Genomic DNA, 22596 nt, shown 5'->3' on the forward strand with positions numbered 1-22596 from the left:
AAAAGGAATCAAGGAGAGCTGCGTGAGAATTATGAACCATTGGCTGCATATACTGATGGGGTCCCCAAGACCCTCTCCACAGAATTGCTGTAGATCTGCAATTCTAACGCAGCTTCTGCAGAGACATTATTTTTCTCTGCAAGGAATTATTTGCATGGATTTAGTCCAAAAATCTCCCATCTCCATACAGCCAGTGCATGGCCCACTTTCCTATTACTTGTTTGAAGAAAGGAAGCGGAGACCTTTTTACATGGATTCAGGGCTTTTTTTCCTCATAGAACGCTCAGAACGGAGTTCCGGCACCTTTTTTGGATGGAACCTTGTAGGGTAGGCAAGGCGGGTTGTATGACATGTGTGAGTTCCAGCACCTTTTTCTTTTACAAAAAAAGCACTGCATGGATTCATTGTATGTGCCAATTGAACCCTTTCCTGGGCTGAGAGACCAGTCTCATGATTACTCGCAGCTTAGTTACCTTTTATTTGGATTTCTATAATGTGGTCCATGTAGGACTGCACTTGGAAGACCACTTGGAAAGTACAGTTGGTCCAGCATGTACAAGTAATTATTTATTTAGTAAGACTGATAGTGCTGCCCATCTCACTTGTGTGATGACTCTGCTCTGTGAGCAAGCACCCTATCATCCATAAAGCCCTTCCTGGTTCAAGATTAGATTATTTGTGGGACTAACTTTCCCCGATTTCTTCTGCCCATTCTGTAAGAAGCTGCTTTCCGTGTCATTTGAGAGATCCCAAATTCCTGTCTTCTCTGTCATGACTCCTACTTGCTAGAATACCATTCCTACTCTGCTACTGAAAATGCTGAACTTCGATCAGGCCGTGGGTTGAGGTGCCTTGTCCTGTCACTGAAAAAGGGCTGAAACTGGGTTTTTGGACTTCCTCAAAGCACTGCTTATTTCCTGTATTTGTTTTTTTTTACTGAATTTTTAATTGTAAATTTCCTTAAGTCTCTTTGATCTGACAGCCTTATAAGAGTGCTCAGCAAAAGCTAGTGGTTTAAGTTCAATTCAAACTTTTATCTACTGCTACTGTTGTTATTATCCGCAGTTGGAAATGTTACAGTTTAGGCCCAGGTTTACTTCCTTGGGATATCCTCAGCAAGATAGAAATATTTTTTGTTTTTGTTTTGAAAGTCTAACATTGAAAACCATTAGCCATCCTAGCCAAGTGCTATATTTCATCTTTGGAATTTTCTCTTTTGCCATACTGAGGGTTTTCCCATCACCTGCCATACAGGTGGAATCAATACAATGCTCTCAATTTTTATTTTACTTCTGTCAAGTAACGGAACATTTACAAATTGTATGCGGTGAGCCTGAGCCACAAAGGAATCACAGTTGGGCTTGCTATCTGTTGACTTCTTTGCACAGTAGTCTGTTGCCAACAAGGAATTTATCAGCTTCTGTTCCCAGTAAGGCACAAAGAGTTCCTAATTCAGTGGTGTTCAAAGATGGATTTATCTACTGCAAATAATTTAAGCATGTCTACTTCCAAGGGATGCAATATTCCAGTGATGATCATAGAGTGCAGAGGATCGCCGAGGGCCACTGTACTCATATCCTGTAGAGTCCCTGATGCAATCTTCTGATCCAGTGCACCAATTCTTGCTAAGCCTACACAGATAGTGTTTTCGGTTACTTCTGCAAAAAACAAAGGACAATGATTTAGGGAAATCTGCTTTAAAAATCTCGATTCCTGCAGCAAATCCAAAGAGAAAGTGATTTTCCCTCCTTTCCTTCGAAGTTACGTCATCCTATACCGACGCCGGGAAACCTTCTCAAGGTTTCGGAATCTACAATCACTTCTCTGAAAATTGGAGCAATACCTGTAACACTGCCTCGTAATAGGATGTGGCAAAATGCGTAAAGATCAGGCACAGGAAATATGGTGATCTAGCAGGAATCTGAACTTCAAGTTTAATAATTAGGTAGGTTATCAGTCATGCAGTTATTTAAGTGAATATAGCCCACCAGAAAGACTAGATGCTATTCCTAGTTACTGAGGAATTTTCTAAAAAAATATAAAAGTGAAAATACAAGGAAAAGCATTTCTGAAATATCTGTGGACAGGGTTTCATATCTGGAAAAAAGCTTCTGTAACCAGAGAAGACGAAGGAGAGTTTGCTGGGAGTCATTTTTACTCCCCCCCCCTCTTATTTTCCTTGCTGTTTAGATGGGGAAGGTTGTTTTCACTAACCATAACTTGCATAACACAGTAAATTGGATTACGTTTTGCTTTATGTTATTTGAATCAAGATGATGAATTAAATTGTGGTTAAAGTTCTCCTTAACCCTAATTCTTGTTTGATGTTCCTTTGTTTCATAGTAATAAACTGTGTTTTCCAGGTTTGCTTTTGATAAATAGTGTATCTGAGCTAGGATCTTGCCTTTGTAGGAAAAGCAAGTATCCATGGCCTGTTTGCTATAAATTACTGGGATCAAACACTGAAGAACTAGAAGCTTTACTACATGGGTGTCCAACGGTGGAAACTTTTAAGACTTGTGGACTTCAGCTCCTAGAATTCCTTAGCCAGTATGGCTAGCTGGGGAATTCTGGGAGTTGAAGTCCACAAGTCTTAAAGTGGCCAAGGTTGGACACCCCTACTTTACAATACAGTTATTTTAAACCTTAAAGCTAGGATGAGAAATCTCCAGCCAGTCAGAAGCTGCTGAATTTCAATTCCTGGCATGCCCACTGAGCATGACTGGATCATGACCAGGATGATGGGAGTCATAGTGCATCCTTGGTTTCTCCATCCCTGACCTTCAATTTTACAATTAAAATGCTTGAGGATCAAACCAAGATCAATTTACTTCTGAGGTTTCTTTTTCTACAACATAGAAATGTTTTACCAACAGAGAACAACTTTGGGTTATATTCTTTCATGCAATGTCAAATGGTTAGTTCAATACAAGAAGTCAAGTTTTGCTATACATATTTTTATTTGTGCTGATTGAGGACTGTAATATTTAATTTGTTTTTATTAAAAGTGCTTTCCTACTCTGCATTTGGGACATTTTGTGGCAAGTAGAATCTCAAACACTAAATGAAGGAAATGCATAATTTCTTATGAGCGTGGGAAATGATTAAAATTAATGTGATTCATTCTGAAATATATCCATATGGAATGTTTTTTTTTTTTAAAAAACTGGGTCATTGAACTTGTGGCTGGATTGTGTTTCCGCCAACATTCTGCGGCCTTCAAATATGTCCTTCCAGACCAGTGATGTACACTACATGATGATGAACCAGTGTAAAACTCTGGTTTCCATGCAAGCTGTATCTTGCCAAGTTCAGGATGGTCCAACTCCATGTTAGCATAAGAGTTCTTGAATTTGGAAGAAGGACAGACAGATATACCTGGCTCTTGGCCCTCTAGCCGGCGATTCTGGACAACGGCAAGAAGTTGCTCAGCTGCTTGATTCACAGTCATGTAGCGTGGCGGCTCAAAGATTTTCTTTCCCCTGTTGGAGAAAATTGACAATGTCAAAACGAGGAGCTCATACATCCAAGTCATTTTGGATTCATGAGCACAACAAACTGACATTTGTACCAGTTGGTCTGCACCCTGCCTTTTGTTCAACAATTTTTTAAATTTTTTTTAATCCCATTTATATCCCGCCCTTCTCTGAAGACTCAGGGTGGCTTACAATTTAAGCACAAACCAATGTGCTTAGCAGTAGCCTTCATTCTATGTATATGCCTGCTTATTAGGGCTTTCACACACCCCCTAAGCGGCATTATTACAAAGTCAGCTTAATTGCCCCCAACAATCTGGGTCCTCATTTTACCTACCTCGGAAGGATGGAAGGCTGAGTCAACCTTGAGCCTGGTGGGACTCGAACCTGCACTAATTGCAGGCAGCTGGTGTTACTTAAGGAGGCATTAGCCCACTGCTCCACCAAGGCTCCCCACACTAACATGTTGGTTAAACACAAGACTTAGGCTGGGTTGGCTCCCCACACTAACAACTGAAAAGCTGTAAATTCAGCAGACGAAAACATATTGATATACTCTTCTCTTCACTGGCCTAGCTGTAGGTGTGCATTAAAAGCTGCATCCAATGTTTATGTCACTGGGGACAGAAATCATCCTAAGGCAGTTCTGTGGCTGTTTTGAAGCTTTTAACCAAGGAATTACAGCCTGCGTGATTCAGTTGAATGTATTCTCCCCTTCTAAAAGAGGTGCCATATGTTTACTCTTCCAGTACAATCCCAGCCATGGCTATTCCTCAACCCCCCTCAAAAGTGGTGTTACTTCCCCTGCATCATTGACTGTGCTATTCATGCCAAGTTGAAAGGAAAGCCTGTATTTTTCTACCATATACTCTAGAGTTGCATAATTATAGACCCTCAAATCCAGTGTTCAAGAGTTGTTTTCAGCAAAGTTTGCCAACCCTGGACTTGGCCAAGCAGAGTTATGAAGAAGTTCCAAAATAAATCTTCCCCCAAGATTGTCAGTCCATATGAATATGAAGCTAAACCAAAGTAAGGATGTGTCCAGAAACTGTCAACTGTTCCATAAGATGAGCTGGCAAAGAGATTAAGGATGCAGACTGATCCACCCAGATTAGAAATACTGAACAACTGGGAATGGGAAAATATTATACCGCAGATAAAATGACTTGGATCAGAGCTAATATTGCTCTGCTCACTTTTTTAAAGTGAGAGACAGCTAATACATGTTAAATACAATATAAATTAAATTTGCTTATGAAGCAGTTTATCTTTAATAGAAAAAGGATGATTAAAAAAGGTTTGGCCAATGACATTTTATTGCCTGAAGCAAAGGGCAAGTGATACCTCCAATTCCAGCTAGTACAAGACTTTAAAAGTACTTTAACACAAGGAGAAATGTCTGGCCTAGTTATCTGGAGGAACTCCCTGATTGTGATGAGCAATTTTCCACTGGAGGTCTTCAAAAAGAGACGGAACAGTCGTCTGTCAGAAGTGATTAGTGTATCTTGCACAGTGCAAGAGTTGGACTCAATATTCCTTAAGACCCTATCCAACTAGATGTTATGAAAGCCAACGGTACTGTCTCTTGGACACCAACTTCTGGTGAGGCTTCCTGAAGTAGATGGTGTTTCATCCTACAATGTGGTCATGCTGTTGTGAAGACAACTAAATTGGCTACTGTTGAAAGCTGTGGCAAGCCTCCTGGGAATGGATGCAACCAGAAGTCAGGCCTCTGCATTTCAGGGAAGCTGAGAATTGATTGCAGCATTGTTTGTGATTGCACAAAGCTTTCAACTGCATTCAGCTGATGAGAAAAACATATCTGCAACCAATTTCAGGATCTTTAAAAAAATTCATTCAAAGGTAAGGTCTGGGTGCATATTTATTCCAGATTCCCTACAAATATTTAAACCTAATACTTGTAGAAATACACTTGAGAAGATTCCAGCAGACTTCAGTTATGACTTAACTTCACTATTAATCTGTCCCATAACCCAGAGTATGAATGATCACAATTCCTTTCCATCTCCTGCATTAATTGTGTATGTGTGCAGTCCTACAGACTCTATAATAGTTATTCAACTTTCAAGTGCTAAACGATCTACACACTATTCACTGCCACATGCTGATAATCAATACATAGCAACACAACTTACCTCATGAGATTCTCCATTGACTGCTCTTTTACTTTAATGTCTGCAGAAAAATGTAAGTGTCATACACTGGAAATTCATTTTTATAAAAACTATTAAGACTCAAAATTTATTTTTTTCCCTGCACATGATACAGAAATATGCCCATAGACTGTCCTCTCGAACCCATTTCTGCACGTATGATCCTACAAACTCTGTTCCCCAAAAGTATTTTTTTTAAAAAATAGGACTAATTCCAGCTAGCCAGGACCATTATATTCATTGCTGTATTGTATTGTCCAATCCATGGTTAGCATTTTGTTGCTGCGTAACATATGGGGCTGCCCTTGAAGTCCACTCGGAGACTCCAACTGGTGCAGAATGCAGCCGTGCGAGTTGTGCTGGGGGTTTCCCGATACTCCCATGTTACACCTTTGCTCCGCGAGCTGCATTGGCTGCCAGTTGCCCTCCGGGTGAGATTCAAGGTGTTAGTAATGACTTACAAAGCCCTACATGGCATGGGTCCGGATTACCTACGGCAACACCTGCGGCCGGCGTCAACATCCCTCCGTCCAGTGCGCTCCCACAGAGAGGGCCTCCTCAGGGTGCCTCCGATCAAAGAATGTCGATTGGTGGCCCCCAGGGGGAGAGCGTTCTCTGTGGGCGCGCCAGACCTATGGAACCGCTTGCCGGTTGAGCTCCGGATGGCCCCCGACCTTCGCTCCTTCCGGCGCGATCTAAAAACGTATCTATTTGAGCAATCTGACCTGGTCTGATGGGTTAGGGTTGGGGTTTTAATACGTCTTAATTATTGTTTTAACCTTGGGCATTTATTTAATCGCTTTTAACTTTTGTATTCTGTTTTTGTATTTATTGCCCTGTACACCGCCCTGAGTCCTTCGGGAGAAGGGCGGTATAGAAATATAATATAATAAAATAAATAAATAAATAAATAAATAAATAAATAAATAAATAAATAAATATTCATTGTCTTTGGGCTGCTCTAGAATGTACTGTATGTATGTGAGGTGAAAGGAATTTATTTATACCTTACATTTATTATTTTTATAAATAACTCAAGGTGGCAAACATAGCAATATTCTTTCCACCTGCTATTTTCCCCACCACAAAATCACTGTGAGGTGAGGTGGGCTGGGCTGAGAGACTGGCCCAAAGTCACCCAGCCAGCTTTCATGGCTAAGGCAGGACTAGAACTCACAGTCTCCTGGTTTCTAGACCAGCACCTTAATTACCAGACCAAACTGGCTATTCATTAATTAATCTCCCCTCCAAAAACTCTTTTGCAAAAATAATTCCAGAATATCTCTACTCGATATTAATACATAACAAGCAGTGATTTTCACAAACTGCTTGGTATTCAGGATCCCAGGCAATGTCAATCAGTTCCTCAAAGGAGTTCTAATTTTTTTCTCCTCCTTCCCAGTTATCTGTTTAGGGGGCTCTCCAAGCATTCTATAGTAATGAGCAGATTCTGTCTTTTGGAGATGCTTTTGCTAGGCTTTTTTCCTCAGACTTCTTCCAATACTGGGATGGACATTGACACATCCTTATGTGTTTGGATTGGCTTCATAAGGATTACTCTTAGGGGATGAATTGCTGCTAGTATATAACTCGGCGTGTAAGACACAGTCCATTTTTCATAATTAAAAAGATTTCTTTTTTTGCATTAGACCTAACTACCAATCTTAATTGAAGTCTGTTAGGTAGACAGCAGCGTTAATAAGTTCAAGCTGTACCATCTGGAACCAAATGTGTGTTTATAGGATTTAAGGTTGAATCCATCAATAACATACTTGAGGTTTTTCATCTTATCTTCCAGTAGGAAAACATATTGGGTGTCATACTTCCTTCAGATCATTAGTCACTGCATTTAATACCCTATTAAGCATAAGCAGTATGGATGAGGAGGAGCCATGGATGCAAATATAAGTATTGTTTTGTTTCTATCAGCTGCCTGCTTCTTGGCCAGTGCAAGCCACATTAGCAGGATAAAAACTGGAACTGTAGATACTGCATTGGCCTCCAATCATTTATGAATCTAATTCAAAGGGCGGGTATTATCAGGAGCAAGCAACCAGATCCGCTTGTGAGGGGTTCAAGTCAGCAACCTTATTGTGTTCTATGTATAGTCCAGGGACGCGGTGGCTCAGTGGGTTAGGATGCTGAGCTTATCGATCAGAAGATCGGCAGTTTGGCGGGTCAAATCCCGAGTGCTGCGTAACAGAGTGAGCACCTGTTACTCATCCCAGCTTCTGCCAACCTAGCAGTTCGAAAGCACGTAAAAATGCAAGTAGAAAAATAGGGACCACTACGGTTGGAAGGTAACAGCGTTCCGTGCGCCTCTGGCGTCTAGTCATGCCAGCCACATGACCACGGAGGTGTCCTCGGACAAACGCTGGCTCTTCGGCTTTGAAACGGAGATGAGCACCGGCCCCTAGAGTTGGAAACGACTAGCACGCATGTGCAGGGGAACCTTTACTTTTACCTATGTATAATCTATGAGTCTCCCCAAACCACTTGGAACTTGTGCCTTTTATGGCTGTGCAAGGACTCAAGGCTAGTTCCCTGCTTGACCCCTCCTCTCTGCCTGGCTGGGAGTTTCCCAACAGGTATTAACATCTACAACCCTCTGGACTCAACTCTTAGCTATCTTAGGGATTGTCTCCTTCCACCTGAGCCTGCCTAATCTCTGCACTCCAATCAGAGAGAGAATGCTTCTGGCTCCCCCACTCCAAGTAGGGTAAGAACAGATTTGCTCAGTGGTCTCATTCCGCCCCTCCCCCCTTGGAATGGCTACTCCAGGCTCCTCCTCCCCGATTTAAAGAAGGCAGTCTTTAAAGCAGCACTGTGTGGTGCTGTATTATAATGGGCTATTTATGGTAGCTTTATCCAATTGCTTCTGAGTGAGATTACTGGACTTGTTTTATGGATTTTTACTGTGACTCATCCAAAGTTATGTGATGTGATGGTAAACACATAATAAATAAAAGAAAATTCCAAGTTTGTTTGTTTGTTTGTTTTCTGTAAGAATCAAATTGCCCTCTCTTTGTATTTTAGTTCCATTTTTATCCAGTGTTTATTTCACTCTAGTCATTTAAACTCTGGATCTAATTCATTTTCCACACACAGCCAATGACTTCATAATTGCACTTTAATTTTTAACCAGCTGTTCACACGTCTTCACATATCAACATTCCTGACATGGAACTTTTGCTATGATAAAGTGAATTAATCAATGACCATATTCATACACTAAGCTAAGCCAGAATACATTTAGATCTTGATGTGTGGGCCAAGCAACTGTATTGTGCACACCAGGCTTGCAGCTGAGCACTTTATGTGAACCCAGCCAATCATGATTTATTTACAAATGGATATCCTAGAGTGGCTTAGCATAATGTGGAAAGATAATTAATAAAATGCTTGAGTAATTTTCCTCAATATTTTTTTGAACTGAAAAGGTGTGCGTATGTGTGAGTTGTGTGTATGTATGTATGAAAAACAAACTGTATCCAATGGACAGATTCAATCTTCCCTAATTTTTTGCCCTTTGAATGACTGGACTATAGTTCAAATAGAGGCTTGTGTTGAGGCTTATGGGAATCTAAATTTGATGTACCTGAGGGCACCAGGAAAGAAGTCATGTAGCTGAGAAAATGGAAGGAAACTGGGAATGGAAGTATCAAGGAAGAGAGATGTGCTGGGCAGAGCATTGTCCAAAACATCTGACAAGATTATGTATACAGAAAACACAACCTCTTCTTTCATTCAGCATTAATGATAGGGAAGAAATGCCATTTTAAATCTCTCTAGCTCTCGGAAAATGCCAAATGGCCAACATCTGCGCAGTTGAAATAGTTATATGGCTGTTGCAGCACTTCAATAATTGAGGAACAATTCCAGTCAATTCCACAATGTATAAATTATCTCCAGACCAATTTCTGCAGCAATCATGTTCAGTTTTTTCCAAAACATGCAGAGAAATTGTCTTTGGACTTAGAGGTTTTGGGATATTATGGTGGAACTCCTGGCTTGTAATCAAGAAAAGCAACTGAGGTCGTAAGACTAGTTGCTAGCAAGAACTCACCACCAACCTACGATTCCTGAAAAGGCTACAGTTAAATCAACCCAAATATTTAAAGAACACCAAATGAGCTAATGACATCAGTCCAATTTCCATCTGATAACAATTCCATGTGTGTTTGGCTCTGTAGAATGTCTCTCACTTACATGTTAAATCTAATTTTGTCTGAAAAGTCTGCTACAATTTTTTTTTAAAAAAATCATGCCTAGTTACAAAATCCACTGGGCTGCTTCCTTTTTTTGCAGACCAAGTCATTGATAGTTTTAATAAAATTACACAAATATCAGAAACAATGAGCAATTTTGTTCTCCCTCTATAGTAGATGACACTTGTCTCTCTCTATATATTACTGTTAAAACTCAGAAGCAGGATCAGTAAGTAGCTTAGCAATCCCAGTGAAGGGATGGCCTTGCTAAAACTTTATTTTAAACATTTCTTTTAGACACTCTAGGATCAGCTCCCTAATACCATTATTAGGTAGCACGTTTGTGTGACCCTCTTGACTGTAATTTAAGACTTCTTATAGTGTAATTCTGGGGCAATTTAAAACTCCTGACTCTGCAATATTCAGTTATTATTCAGACTCCAATTTCACTGCAGCTTTTCTTAAAATTAGGGATTTAGTGGGTGGGGAGACTTAGACTTCTACTTCTTCCAAATGTTAAGAGAACACTGCAACTGATACAGGCTAATTTAGATTATGTAAGTCTAGCAATAACCCTTTCCCCACCCTATTCTACTAAACTTTAGATGCATATTTCCATAAAGGAAAGAAAAAAGCCTGAAATAAATTCTGCCCTGGGGCAAATATAAGAGGAAGGCTAGGCAAATGCTATTTTTGGCTCATATTTTTCAGTGAATAAAAAGATGACTGGCTTGCTTAGATAAAAAAACAAACAAATACAATACTTTCCTTCTAGTATCACAAATATAGTACATCCCCCCCCCACAAAAAAATTGCAGATGTATTAGATATATTCAAGCGTAAATCAGTGTTGTTAATCTAGGAATCACTGATATATGAATTTGGATTTTTCTTTTAAAACAGTGCTCGCAAAGGATGGGGATACATGTAGACTGGCAATAACATATATTTTTTGGCACCTTTGTACTAAATTCTATGATGGGATAAAGGTGGTCAAATTTGGAATAATATCTGCCCAGAGATCCAAGTGGCTCCCTCTTGGGAGATGTTCTGGATATCTTTCAAAATGTGGCTGTTCTCCCACATCTTAGGAAGTCCGCTTGTGTTTTGTGATCTATGGTCTGCCTGGCCATATACATTTTTTTCCTGATTAATTTCTATCCTTTTAAAAATTTAAATCACTTGGACTTATTGTGGAGTCACATGGCTTCTAAATAAAATAAATTAATAAATATTGTAAGCAATGTTCAGCTGAAATGTTTACGCCATGTGAACACAGCCTATAAGACCTATTACGAGGTTAAAAACTGATCCATAGGATCTATTTACTAAAGTTGCTTTCTTTAATAGTTGTATCATTACTATGTTTTGATTAACTAATATTTCTTCAAGATCCAGTGAAAGTTGGGATTGCTCTTACGAGAACCCTGAGGATTCCTTCACTGGCTAAATAGAGCTGGATCACCATAGAAGGACTCTTTCACCATCACAATGACACTTTTTTTTTGGGGGGGGGGGGTAATCGGGGGGAGGCTTCCTTTTCCTCTCCTTCCTGAGTTTTTTTCTTTTTATTTCTTATTGGGTTGTTTTTTTATTTTGTTTTTTACTTTGCAAGTCTTTTCATTTGAAGAACATAAGCAACTAAGCAATATATTAGCATAGGCAGCAGCCATGCATGGAAAAAGATGCTCATCCCTTTCTCCATTTCACTTTTGTCTACAATTTGATGCTTCTCGTTTGATCAGAAAGAATGAATTATTCAATTATTCACAAAAATGCAGGAGTTCGCACTAATGAAGCACGATAATGGATAGCATATTTATGACAAACGTGTAATGCAAAAAATTCTGAGTGATATACAGTATGAGCAATTTAAAAAGACATCCAACAATTGCTTGAATTGAAATCTCACAATGGTTTCAGAGAGAGAGAGAAAGAGAGACAGACAGACAGACAGACAAACTCCAGGTGCAAATGTTTCTTACCAAGTAAGCACAGAGTGTGCATCCCATTTTTTCTGTTTTTGATAATTTTGTCAAAAAAACTCTCAGGCTTCCACCTGTCTGTCCAGAATACAATAGAAACTGTTTCTCCAAAGTTATAGAGCTGTGAAGGAGGGAGAGAGGAAAGAAAAATCTGTAATCACCATTATACTGCAAACCATAAAGTAATACAAAAACTGGTTATAAACATTCAGTGTTGTGGGACTCTTCAAACGTACGAGAATCATTGAATTATAGTTATTTTTACATGTCAAAAGACAACGAGTGGAACCAAATGAAGTACATTGGCCAGAGATGTTTTTGATAATTGCTCCTACACATGTCCTGGAAGTGCTCCAATTTCTTCTTGGCCTATTCTTTCTATTTTGAAATGGTATAACTTAATGCAAAGTAGTTGTTTGGATTAGTACCAGCAGCAGTAGCAGTAGTTTGGATTAGGACCAGAGAGAATTAGGCTCAAATCTATTCTCAGACAATCAGCCTTTGTGGATGACTCTGGGCCAGTCACTAATGTCTCAGCTCAACCAATCTCGCACGGTTTTCCTATAGAGAAAAAGAAGGAACTGCTATACTAGATGCTATTGGTTTTTAAGTCCCATCAAAAATTAGTGACTAAGTGGAACCTCCAGAGGAAATATGGCAAACAGAAGTCAGCTCTGCAAAAGCGGCATTGACGACCATGGCAAAGACCAGGCACCGGTGGGTAGATCAGTTCCTTAGATTTTCCATGGTTTTGAGCACTGGGAGATGATGGGATCCACCATTTTGCTTGCAATTACACTGGAGTCTTTTTTAAAAAAAACATTTAAGTTTAAGTTTAAGTTTATTGAATTTATATACCGCCCTTTTCCCGTAGGACTCAGGGCGGTTTACAAAGCATTTAAAAACATCAATACAATACAAGAGTTAAAAACAGTTAAAATAATTAAATTTGATCCCTAAGGGGAAAAAAAAGAAAGAAAGAAAAAACCTCTCAGCCTAGGCCGGAAAGCTCAAAGAGCCAGGTCTTCAGGTCCCGGCAGAATGATCGAAGGTCGGAGGCAGTCCTAAGCTCCACGGGCAGCTGGTTCCACAGGGCAGGCGCACCCACTGAGAAGGCCCTCCCCCTGGGTGTTATCCGCCGGCAGTCTTTTACAGGCGGCACCCTGAGAAGGCCCTCCAAGTGGGAGCGCACAGGACAAAGGGAACTTGATGCCAGCAGTAGGTGTTCCCTCAAATATCCCGGACCCAAGCCATTTAGGGCTTTATAGGTCATCACCAGCACCTTGAATCTCACCCGGAGGGCAACTGGAAGTTGCAAACTTCATTTTTTAATCCCTTTCAGAAAATGCCTGCTATCCATCTTAAAACTATTAAGAGACCTTCAAAAGGACAAAGTTGAAAAGTCTCCATAGGCTGAATTTATCTTCAACTCCGAAGAAAAGAAAACTTAATTACAAGTTGAAGAGTTTACAGACTTTGAAATAAACAGCAAAGAGCTAAGAAAGTTTTTGATCCAAGAATGGATCAAATGGAGTAAGTACCCAGATAAATTATAATATTGGCTTTTACTGAAAGATGCTGGAATTAAGTACAAAAACTAAACAACTTCTTGTGGGAAATGGTATCTTGGTTATTGCAAGTCATAATAAAAGATAAATGATGATTTTAGAAACTGGACACTAGAGGGGACTAAAGATTTTAAGCAGAAGAAAAACAATACAAAGATGATGTCAGTTAATACTGGGACTTGCAAAATGACACTAAATGTTATCAGAAATTTTAAAGGAGATATTTGAAAAATGTAACCAAAGGTTAGTGATTACAATATCAACACTGTCAGTTCATGAAGATGCTTTTACAGATAGACTATCTATTAAAAAATGTTAACAAAGGAGTGACAGATGTGGAACAAATTTTATCTGAGAAGATAAAAGTATGGAATGTAGAACTACAAATGACAATCTAAGAGAATGATTTGGAAAAGGGCACTTTACTAGATATACAAACTTTGCTGAACTTTTAAAAATTAAACATAAATGATAAACACAGAATGACCTGGATAATGTTTTCTTGTTGGATTTACAAAAGAGGTTTCTTAAAGCCTTGGAAAATCTATGCAATGGGATAACAAAGAATTGTAAATAAATCAAATCCCATATTTGATTGAATTAAAGATTCAGACAGTGAGAAGTAAAAGGAAAAATATAAAATTGGTTTACTTGATCAAGGTTAAAATAAGAAATGGGATATGGGATGAAGAGATATCTGACTAAGGATCTGAAGCGTTATAAAGTTTGTTTATACTTGTGGTCAAGGTTGCAAATCACTTCCTTATATATTTCTTTTCTTTTTCTTTATTCTTCATTTTCTTTTTCTTCCTTCATTTGCTTTTTCCCTGCACTTTTTATTCTTTCTTTCCATTATATTTTCTTTCTCTAAATTTACTCTGTTTTGCTTTTACTATTGTAATTAGTAAAAACCAATACAAATTAACTCTTAATAATTCTTTATCCCATATTCCATTCCTTATAAAGGGATTAAAAATTAAAATTCTTAGTAAAATTATATTTTAAAAAAGCAACTGAGTGAATTTTAAGATGGAATAAGTTCTAAAACAGGCACTGAGTAACTACTAACAGGCTATGCAAGTACACTGGCTTGCATCACAGGCTTTGAATTTAACATGGGGAAATCTGCCTTGTTTAAAAAGGTGGATCTGTACCACTCATTGTGCAATTCAAGTTTTAAAATACATCTAATCACTAAGCCATTATTAGGAAACAAACCTGCAATCTATACACACAGGGTTATAATACAGGATGCTTATTAGTAATATTCATTTATTTTATCTGTTTATTTAAATAATATTGGCTCCCATATCTCAGACACCTTATGAAAAGCATGATAAAATAAGAAGATATAAACTGAAATAACAATAATATAAACACTGTAGAATCTAAACATAACATAAATTTTCCAGCCATTAAAATATTAAAAGGATTAAAAGGGTGTTGGAGGGAATAGAATAGAATATCTTTATTGCCATTGTGTAACTCACAACAAAATTAAGTGCTGTCTACACACAAGTAAAAAACCACAAATAAGAACATACATTATATTACACATCCTTCACATTCTATTCACCATTGTGCTGCTCCTAATATCGGACTTCAATGTTGCAACTATACAGTAGCATTTAATATGGTTACAGCTCTGGGATTAAAAACTTATTTTTCAGCCTATTTATCTTTGTTTTTATTATCCTGTACCATCTGCCGGATGGCAATAATTCAAAGAAGAAGTAGAAGTGGCCATACGGATGGAAAAGCAAGGGCAAAGTCCTGCGTCTGAACTGGCATTCAAGTGACAACTCTTTCGCTATGCAAGGGGATATCATAATGCACGAAGGAACCCTCATTGCAACGGCCAGGAACAAGAAGATGCCGCTCAAACAGAAAAACCTACGGTATGCAAAACTCTTATGGAAGAGGCAACACTCCTTCTGTACCCAGGAGACAATACAGGCAGTCCTCAATTTACAACCATTCATTTAATGACCATCCTGATGCAGCCTCCTCAGGGCCATGTGATCAAAATTTGGGGCGTTTGGCAATCAGCATGAGTTTATGGTAGTTGCAGCATTCTGGGGGCCAGCTGATCTCTGCAATCTTCCCAGCTGGGTTCTGACAAGCAAAGTCAACGGGGGGGGGGGGGGGGGTGAGTCAGATTTGTTTAAGAACCGGGGTGATTCGCTTAACCACCGTGGCAAAAACGGATCATAAAAGCAGGTGTGGCTCGCTTCACAACTGCCTCAGTTAGCAATGGAGGTTTCAGCCACAACTGTGGTGATAAGTCGAAGGCTATCTGTCCTGAATTGGCCCTGTAGGAAGGTTTCACTGCCCTAATTTTATCACATTTTTACAGCTCAAATTTGCTCCATCATCCATCCTTTATGCAGCCCATCTCCTCTATAAGGGGATTCAGGGCTGCCTACGGATAAAAGACAAATAGAAAAATAATTAAAATAATTAAATTATTAAAAATAATTAGTATTATTAAGATATTGAAACATTCCTCCCTCCCTCCCTTATGCAGCCCATCTCCTCTATAAGGGTACTCCCGGCTGCCTACGGATAAAAGACAAATAGAAAAATAATTAAAATAATTATTGAAATTATTAAAAAATAATTAATATTTTTAAGATATTAAAACTATGCAAGGTAAAAATCCTTGCTTTCTGCAAGAAGACCAAGATGTGGTTACTGGACAAGCCATGCTTGAGAAGAGAACGGAAGGACACTTATTTGAAGAGCACGTTTTTGCAATGGGCCAAAGTTCTTAGGATTTGGGAAAATAATTGGGTTTAGAGCAGGGGTCTTCAAACTTAGCCCTTTTATGATTTGTGGACTTCAAGAATTCCTCAGCCAGCCTGGCTGAGGAATTCTGGGAACTGAAGTCCACAAGTCATAAAAGGGCCAAGTTTGAAGACCCCTGGTTTAGAGAGAAGGTTGTTAAGCGAATCCAGCTTTCCTTGTTAACTTTGCTGGTAAAAAGCCAGCTGGGAAGGTTGCAAATGAAGATCACAGGACCCTGGGATGCTGCAACCATCATAAATATGTACCGGTTGCCAAGCACCCAAATTTTGATCACATGATCATGGTGATGCTGCAACGGTTGTAAACATGAAGAGCAGTCTTAATTAAGTTTTTTCCCCCCCGTGCTGCTGTAATTTCAAATGGTTTGGTAAGCGAATGGTTGTAAATTGAGGGCTTCCTGTATCCATAGATTGAAGACACGATGTTGTTCGCCATTTGTGAATAAGTTGTTTACAAACTCAAATTATGTATAGACAATTACAACAACAAAATATCATCTTATATGGAAAGCTTTACAAGCCTGGGCATGTTTGCCTAGAAAGTCTTACAATATATATTTCACACAAACACACACACACATACACACACACACACACACACCCCTTTTTCTTTCTGTTACTGCTTTGTTTTTTCTCTCTTTGGTTTCGTTAAACAACATTTTTTAAAAACAAAAATATCGGAGGGCTATACTTCGTATAGAGAATACTGGTTTAACTCTTGCAATGCTAAAACAGAGTTAGAAAAGGCCACACCATGTGATCTTGGATTTACAGCTATCAAGCAGTGATCTGGGAAAGCTGGTCTGCAGGCTTCCTCCAGGTGGCCCCTCCTTGAACAGTTCCAAGGAGGGACAGCAAGTCTAGGAGAAAAACACCACTGAGTTGGAAGGTGTTGCTTCCTACAGACAGCCCATGCGTGCTACTTGAAGCATTGCTGAATAACAGCTCTGCAGACTCAAGAGCGGTCCCCAGGTGTGTGGCTTCCTGCGCATTCTTGGCAACACTCTTGCTTTTCCTCCTGGCAACAGAGAATAAGGGGATTGCGTAGAGGGAGACAGGAACCGGGAGAGAGGAATTGAATGGAAGTGAGAATGGATGGATGAGCTGGGATGAAAGGAGGCGGGGCCACTTTTGCCTTCAGGCCTAACTCCTTTGTTTGAGGCCTTATCCACTGCAGCCACAATGCAGCCCAACCACTGTTGCCTGGAAGATATACAACCCGCTACCCTCAAACACTTTCACCCCCTCCTTTTGCCTTGTAATGAGCCAGTCGCCTTGAGTTTTGCACAAAATACTTTGCTTCATTCACACTGCTAGAACAGAGTGCTCCGCTGATGGTTCTTGGTATTTTAAATGCTACACTTGGGTAAGTCAAACGAGAGTGAGCAATCCAGGTTTTGCGTTTCACAACCAAAATTGCCCTGCCGGGAACTTGAGGAAAAAAACCAAAACTTACTTAAGTTTGTGGGGGGGGGAGGTCAAACTGCAAATTTTAACTCTTCATTGTCTCTCAAAATACTTGGTTTTGCTTCCCCTACCCTACTGTAAGTGTAGCTGGATGCCTTTTTAGAAGCCGATTTATCGTTGGGATTTATGCAACTCTTCTCTACACCTAGCTCAATTGGTAAGGAAGAAATTAGCACATTTTGAATACGTGGCCCAAATATATGGGCAGCGAATTAGAGTGGAAAGGAAAATGAAAATGAAAATAGGAGAACTGTCCAAAGTTGATAGATGTAAGAGTTACAGTGCAATCCAGTAAAACGAATCAAAGACAATGACGGAAAAGAACTGTACATTCTTAAACAATACACTTCAGCAAGAGCTAGCTTGGTGGAGTGGTTAGGTACCAGGCTAGAAACCACAAGTTCTAAGCCTATCTTAGGCATCAAGGCAAGGCAAGGCAAGAAGTGACCGGTGGAACTGAAGAGAGATCTAACTTGGAACTAAGGAGAAATTTCCTGACATGGAGAGCAATTAACCAATGGAACGGCTTGAGGTCTTCAAGAAAGGATAGAAAAACTCTATAGGAGCTAGTCTGGGCAGTTGCCAGGAGATTCAAAGACACCAAAAAAACCCCAATCATCTGGTTAAGCAAGATCAATCATGCAAAGAATGTAGAAGAGTTATTGTTTGAGCTAGATGTTCTACTCAGGTATTCTTTCCGCCTGTAGGGACCATACCTGCAAGGTAAATTTAGGTTGTATCCCATGGCCCTACACCAGAATGGCCTGCTGGGTTTTTAATCTACCAGAGAGTAACAGGGAAGCAAACATAACCACAGTCTGGATATATTTTCAGAGAAGTCCCACTGAATATGTTGGATTATGCTATTAATATGAATCTCTTTCTCTCTTTCAGTGTGCTACCTCATGTTCTTCTTCAAATCACCTATGTGAATATATAGTGACCACATGTAGAAAGACTACGACCTTGATGTAGAGAGGAATGATCTTTTTTACTAAGTTATTTAAATAAATAGTTAAATTTATATGTCATCCATTTCACTGACCTGTCAAGCAACTCTTTAACAAAGCAACAAGGAGTTAAATATAGCTTGAGTCCAAACCAATAAGAAGAAATGTTTAAACTTTTTGGATTGACCCCTCCCTGTTTGCAATTCAGAGAGTGAGTGTAAGAAAGGAGCAAGGCAAAACATAATCAGACTTGCAAAATTCTGTTACAGTGGCTCATCTTATTAAGAGTAGATTTAGGCTTTCATGGAGACTGTTCCTGGTCTGGTTTACATCATAGGGCTTACACTGTATGATACTATAATGGGAACAATTCTTCAGGGATTAAATTACTCAAGCTCTAGTCTAAGAGTCTTATAGGGAAACAACCGTATTTTATATATAGATAGGGGGTTCAAATACTGTCTCAGCTATGATGATTTCTGCACAAATTTAATCCTAATGTACTTCACAGAATAGTTAAAAACTCCTCACAAAACTCTTCAAATAGAACTTGACAGTGTAGAGCTTTGGAGTCAACTTTTTGATGGAAATAGATACTTCAGCACTTGAAATTCCACAGCAGAAGGGCAAAGAGGAAAAAAAAATGAACTGAATGCATGGAAAATGGGGATCTCAGCTACAGTTTTGTTCCAATAAGGTCACCGATGCTACACATTCAACTGCATTCAGTTGAAGTAGCATTTTATCCAGTAAACCTGAATTGCTCCCTGATATATTGATATAATTTTGGACCTGTAAAACCAGGTAAAAGACAACAGGCAGCATTTTAGCTCTGTAGCTGTTGTCTTTGTTTAGGAGTTTCTCTTCAGTTTATTACTCCTAGGATGCAAGATCTGTCTTCTTTTGCAACCAGTCGTTTTAATTTCCAGATCGAATTGAGCTCTGATTTTTTTTATCAGTAGACAATTTTAAGATGTCCCTAATTTGCAGATGGTTGTCACGGAGAAAATCTGTCTACATCGTCACCAAGAGACAACAATGACTTGATAGCACATAATTACTCACATTTTCAGGTAGGATTGTAAATACTTTCGTATTCAAAAAGCTGATGTCAGGAAGCTTAATTCTCAGTTGTTTACTTCTGGCTTTCCACATATTCCATATATTGCAGGAAGCATTGTACGGCCAAGGTTGTATAACTGGCCCATTAGATTTTCTAGACATGTGCATCCAAGTGCCCTTCCCTATGTTGCATGCATTTGTTCCTAGAAACATACTGTAAAAAACAATGTTTCCTGCAATAGCTGTAAAAACTGTCCTTCGTTACCAGCTTTTACCATGGGTGGGCACATCTAAACCACTAATTCTGCAACCAGATGAAACTAAAAGGATCCCATTTGTGTCTGTCAAAAGCTATCTAAAAAGTAAAGCCTCAATAGATGTTCTTGGTGACTGCTCATGCAGAACTCCGCTGGAAGGATGCCAAACCCACAGAATTTGTTAGAAACAGGGTATGAATTTTTTGCACAGGCAGCTTTGCCGCTGGAGATTGAAGCAGTGAAAGAGTAGGTTTCAGTACAGAGTAATTATGAGATCTGAGTTGAGTTGGGCATTTAAGATGCATAAATTGCTTCTATTTTCGGAAAGGAATTCAGGTGTCACTAAATTAAGAAACATCTTGGTTTTGCTTCTGCAAACTGTATGATGATCCTTCAGATAACATCTGAGGAATGATTGATGGAGAGAGGTTAGATATCATAACATAGAGAGAAGGTGGAATTCAGCCTAGATTTCACCTGCTAAAGTGGGAGAGATTTAAAGCCTACGATATATCGCCTCAGACAGTGAGATGGTGGCATATAAATTTAATAAACGAATAAAGGAAGGAAGGAAAACAGATGAGGGAATGTCCTGCTTGCTTGTTGTTCACAGTTTTCTATTCAAAATAATTCTCTATTTTAATAATACCTATATTTTGGCTTCTTTTCAATTTGTAATGAAATATATTAAATAATGATTTATATATGTGTGTGTGGGGGGGTATGTGTATATATGTGTACGGGTAGATGTATACTTTCTTTTGAGAGTAGGCAACAGAATTTCATTTTTAACGTGTGACAGTGTGCTCACAGTAAAAAAAGACAATAAAGGCTACCTTACCTTACCTTTTCTTACCTTATCTTTTAACTTTTAGTACAGCATGTGTCTGGAAAACTGGCTAATGGCAAAATGCCCATTACTAAATTCACTTTTCTTTACAAGAATACCCTTGAATCTCACACAGAGACAGATATAGAAAATAAATACGGAAGTGGCTGAAGCAAGTATTTCACTTGAAAGTTAGCAGGGAGCCACATCGCCAGCTTTCCATCTGGTAAATGGGCTTTCTGGCACTGGCCACATCCTCATGTGACAGCTCATTTGTGACAGCGTCAAGTGTCCCCTTGCAATTTAAGTGCATTTACCAGCTGGAAAAATTGCCTCATCCTGACTGAAATGTAGAATAGGATACATGTGGAATAAAAGATGCATTTACTATGATGAAACAATCCTCATATGCTATCCATACGGTTATACATTCCTGCATCTTTGCAAGCAATTTTGATTTCTTCAAGCTGGCAAGTGGAGCAATGAAAAAAAGGGAGAGATAAAATGTTGAAAGATAAAAGAGGACACAGGGCCAGGATAGGGGAAGGAGCAGTGGTGGGATTCAGCCGGTTCGCACCACTTCGGCAGAAACGGTAGCTACTTTTTTGTTGCTCAGGCCCAGAATGGACGTCCGGAAGCAGCATCCACACGGAGAACCGACTGTTCACATATTTGAATCCCACCACTGGGAAGGAGGTGTCATGCCTGCTACTATGTCATATGAATCAACATCACAACCCATTTGTGAGGATACAGAAACGGGCATTCAAAACAACTGAGACAGCCCTGAACCCTAGATCAATGTTTTTCAAACTTGGCAGTTTTTAAGATGCGTAATTCTGGGAATTAAGTCCCACTTATCTTAAAGTTGTCAAGCTTGAATGACACTGATACGTACTCTACACCTTTGCAACCAGATAAATGTTTTGTAGAGGAATAAAAAAACAACACATATAGGGCTGCCAATGCTAGGATCAGCCACAGGTTTATGTAACATCTGTTCTCATAGCAAATGTAGAAATTAAACTGTGTTGTGGTCTCCTATCCATGATTGCTTAAGCCCAAATATCACTCCAAAACAGCCATTAAAAAAGTTTTCAGAAATAACTATGCCCTTCTCAACTCTGCTCTGACATTTTAAAACCAGAAATTGGGGGGGGGGGGGAGGAAAGGATGTATATTCACATGCCATAATGCAATAGCTTGACAGAAATCATGAAGTAACCTTTCAAAAGCAAGTATTTTTGCAGCATCCTTTCCCAGCATGGTTGCTGCATTAAGCTGTAAGAATGGTCAGTGCATTTTTCCAGGTCATCTTAAGCATTCATGGTTCCCATTTTCAGTGAGGGTCAAAAACAGTGTTTGTCAACCTTGCCAGCTCTGGATTCAATTCCCAGAACTCCCATGCTGGGGAACAACAACCATCTAGATAATTTAGTTTTTAATTATCTAGATTGTTGTTTCCCAGCATGAGAATTCTGGGAATTAATCTAACTCCTGATTAGAGGTCAAGAAAACAAGATATGTACCAGTATGTCATTCCATAAATAAACAGAGGTTTACAGCAATCTGTAAGTACTTAGGAACAAACAGAGAAATGATTGTCAGTCTGTTGCAAAGAAAGAGATAAAAGCAGATACTGGTATCTGCTCTCCAAAGAGATCAGATACTTCCAATTGTGCCTGGCACTAAAACATTCCCACCCACTGGATTATTGTAAAATACTGTCAACTGACATAGGCACAAGAATTTGGAGAAGAAACCCCATCACGCTCCACCTAATCAGATCACAATACCTAAATCAAATAGGTGA

The 22596-nt window shown here is 39.2% G+C and overlaps 1 protein-coding gene across 4 annotated transcripts in view; it reads right to left on the reverse strand.

Moving 5' to 3' along the window:
- Positions 1-302: 302 nt before the first annotated feature.
- Positions 303-22596, reverse strand: part of DPH5 (diphthamide biosynthesis 5) — a 37961-nt gene continuing 15667 nt past the window's right edge. For all 4 annotated transcript variants that reach the window (XM_081324159.1, XM_081324160.1, XM_081324162.1 and 1 more), the window contains exons 5-8: positions 11844-11964; positions 5633-5672; positions 3379-3482; positions 303-1658 (exon numbers count right to left, since the gene is read on the reverse strand). In XM_081324159.1, the coding sequence (XP_081180285.1) occupies positions 1453-1658; positions 3379-3482; positions 5633-5672; positions 11844-11964 (471 nt within the window). In that variant the 3' untranslated portion in view covers positions 303-1452. The remainder of the gene's footprint in view (positions 1659-3378; positions 3483-5632; positions 5673-11843; positions 11965-22596) is intronic.

This window comes from Vipera berus (genome assembly GCF_964194415.1).
Source record: "Vipera berus genome assembly, chromosome: 3".
Taxonomy (NCBI): domain Eukaryota; kingdom Metazoa; phylum Chordata; class Lepidosauria; order Squamata; family Viperidae; genus Vipera; species Vipera berus.